At 63.5% G+C, this 1276-nt stretch overlaps 1 protein-coding gene across 1 annotated transcript in view; it reads left to right on the forward strand.

Annotated features, from left to right (window-relative positions):
* The first annotated feature begins 414 nt into the window (after positions 1-414).
* The window catches only part of THAP7 (THAP domain containing 7), a 3109-nt gene continuing 2247 nt past the window's right edge, over positions 415-1276 (forward strand). Inside the window, exon 1 of the mRNA XM_010573328.1 lies at positions 415-593. Coding sequence (XP_010571630.1) covers positions 415-593 — 179 coding nt within the window. The remainder of the gene's footprint in view (positions 594-1276) is intronic.

Genomic DNA, 1276 nt, shown 5'->3' on the forward strand with positions numbered 1-1276 from the left:
CCCCCCCCCGCCCTTAGCAATGGGCCGCCCCAGGTGCGTGTGTCCCCCCGCCCTTAGCAATGGGCCGCCCCAGGTGCGTGTGTCCCCCCGCCCTTAGCAATGGGCCGCCCCAGGTGTGTTCCCCCCTCCTTTGCCAATGGGCTGGCCCAGCTGTGCACACCTCCTCCCCGCCCTTAGCAATGGATTGCACCAGGTGTGCCCACCCCGACTCCCCTTTCTGGGAAATGGTTTAGCCCCATCCCCTTTTAGTGGAGTTCCCCGGACCGTTCCATTTTCAGGAGCTTGGGGGGGGTTGGGCTGAGCATCCTTCCACCCTTGCAGAAAACGAGCTGGAGGCGGGGGGGGATTCGAGCCCACCGCCTCCCAGCTGACTTGTGCGTCACGCGTGTGTCACGTGTGTCCCCCCCACGTGTCATGTGTCCCCCCCACCACCCCAGGCTGCCCAAAAAGGACAACCCGCGGCGGGCGCTGTGGCTGGAGAACAGCCGGCGGCGGGATGCGAGCGGGGAAGGCCGCTGGGACCCGGCCTCCAAGTACATCTACTTCTGCTCCCAGCACTTCGAGAAGAGCTGCTTCGAGATAGTCGGCTTCAGGTAGCTAACGAGACCCTTAACGAGGCGCCTAACGAGGCGGCCCCTCCTTCCCCTGCAGGAAATGGGGTGGATTTTTAAATGGATTCCTCCTGGTTGGGCTTAATGTGGTCTGTCTCTCCCCCGCCAGCGGGGGAAATGGTTTGCTCTAAATGCTCCCCCAGTTTCCCAGTTGGGGGTCCCAACCCTCCCAGTGCTTCTGGGGGGTCCCCAGGACTTTGGGGGTTATGGATCACCCTGAAATCGCCCCCGCCGAGGCTTTTCAAGGACTTTCCCCCCCCCCCCCAGTGCTTTTTCAGGGCTCACGGATGTTCCCCATGACTTTTGGGGTACCCCAGGGACACCCCCCAAAGATCTTGGGGGGACACCCCCCCAAGATCTTGGGGGGCTGCCCCGGGATCTGGGGATTATGGAGCACCCAAGGGCTTTTGGAAGACCCCCGTCCTGTTTCCCCTCAGGACTTTAGGGCACCCAAGAGACCTCGCAGGCTGTAAATCCCCCTAGGGACCCCCCCTCCCAAGGCATTTTGGGGACCCCCCCAAGGCTTTCAAGGTTCCCCAAAGTCCCCCCAGGACTTTTGGGGACCCCCTAGGGCCGCAGAGCACCCCGAGGACACTGACAGCGATGGGGCACCTTGGGGATCCCCACCCCAGGTACCCCATGCCACCCACTGACCCCCTCCCCCT

The sequence above is a fragment of the Haliaeetus leucocephalus genome, unplaced genomic scaffold (assembly GCF_000737465.1).
Source record: "Haliaeetus leucocephalus isolate CR32 unplaced genomic scaffold, Haliaeetus_leucocephalus-4.0 Scaffold379, whole genome shotgun sequence".
Taxonomy (NCBI): Eukaryota; Metazoa; Chordata; class Aves; order Accipitriformes; family Accipitridae; genus Haliaeetus; species Haliaeetus leucocephalus.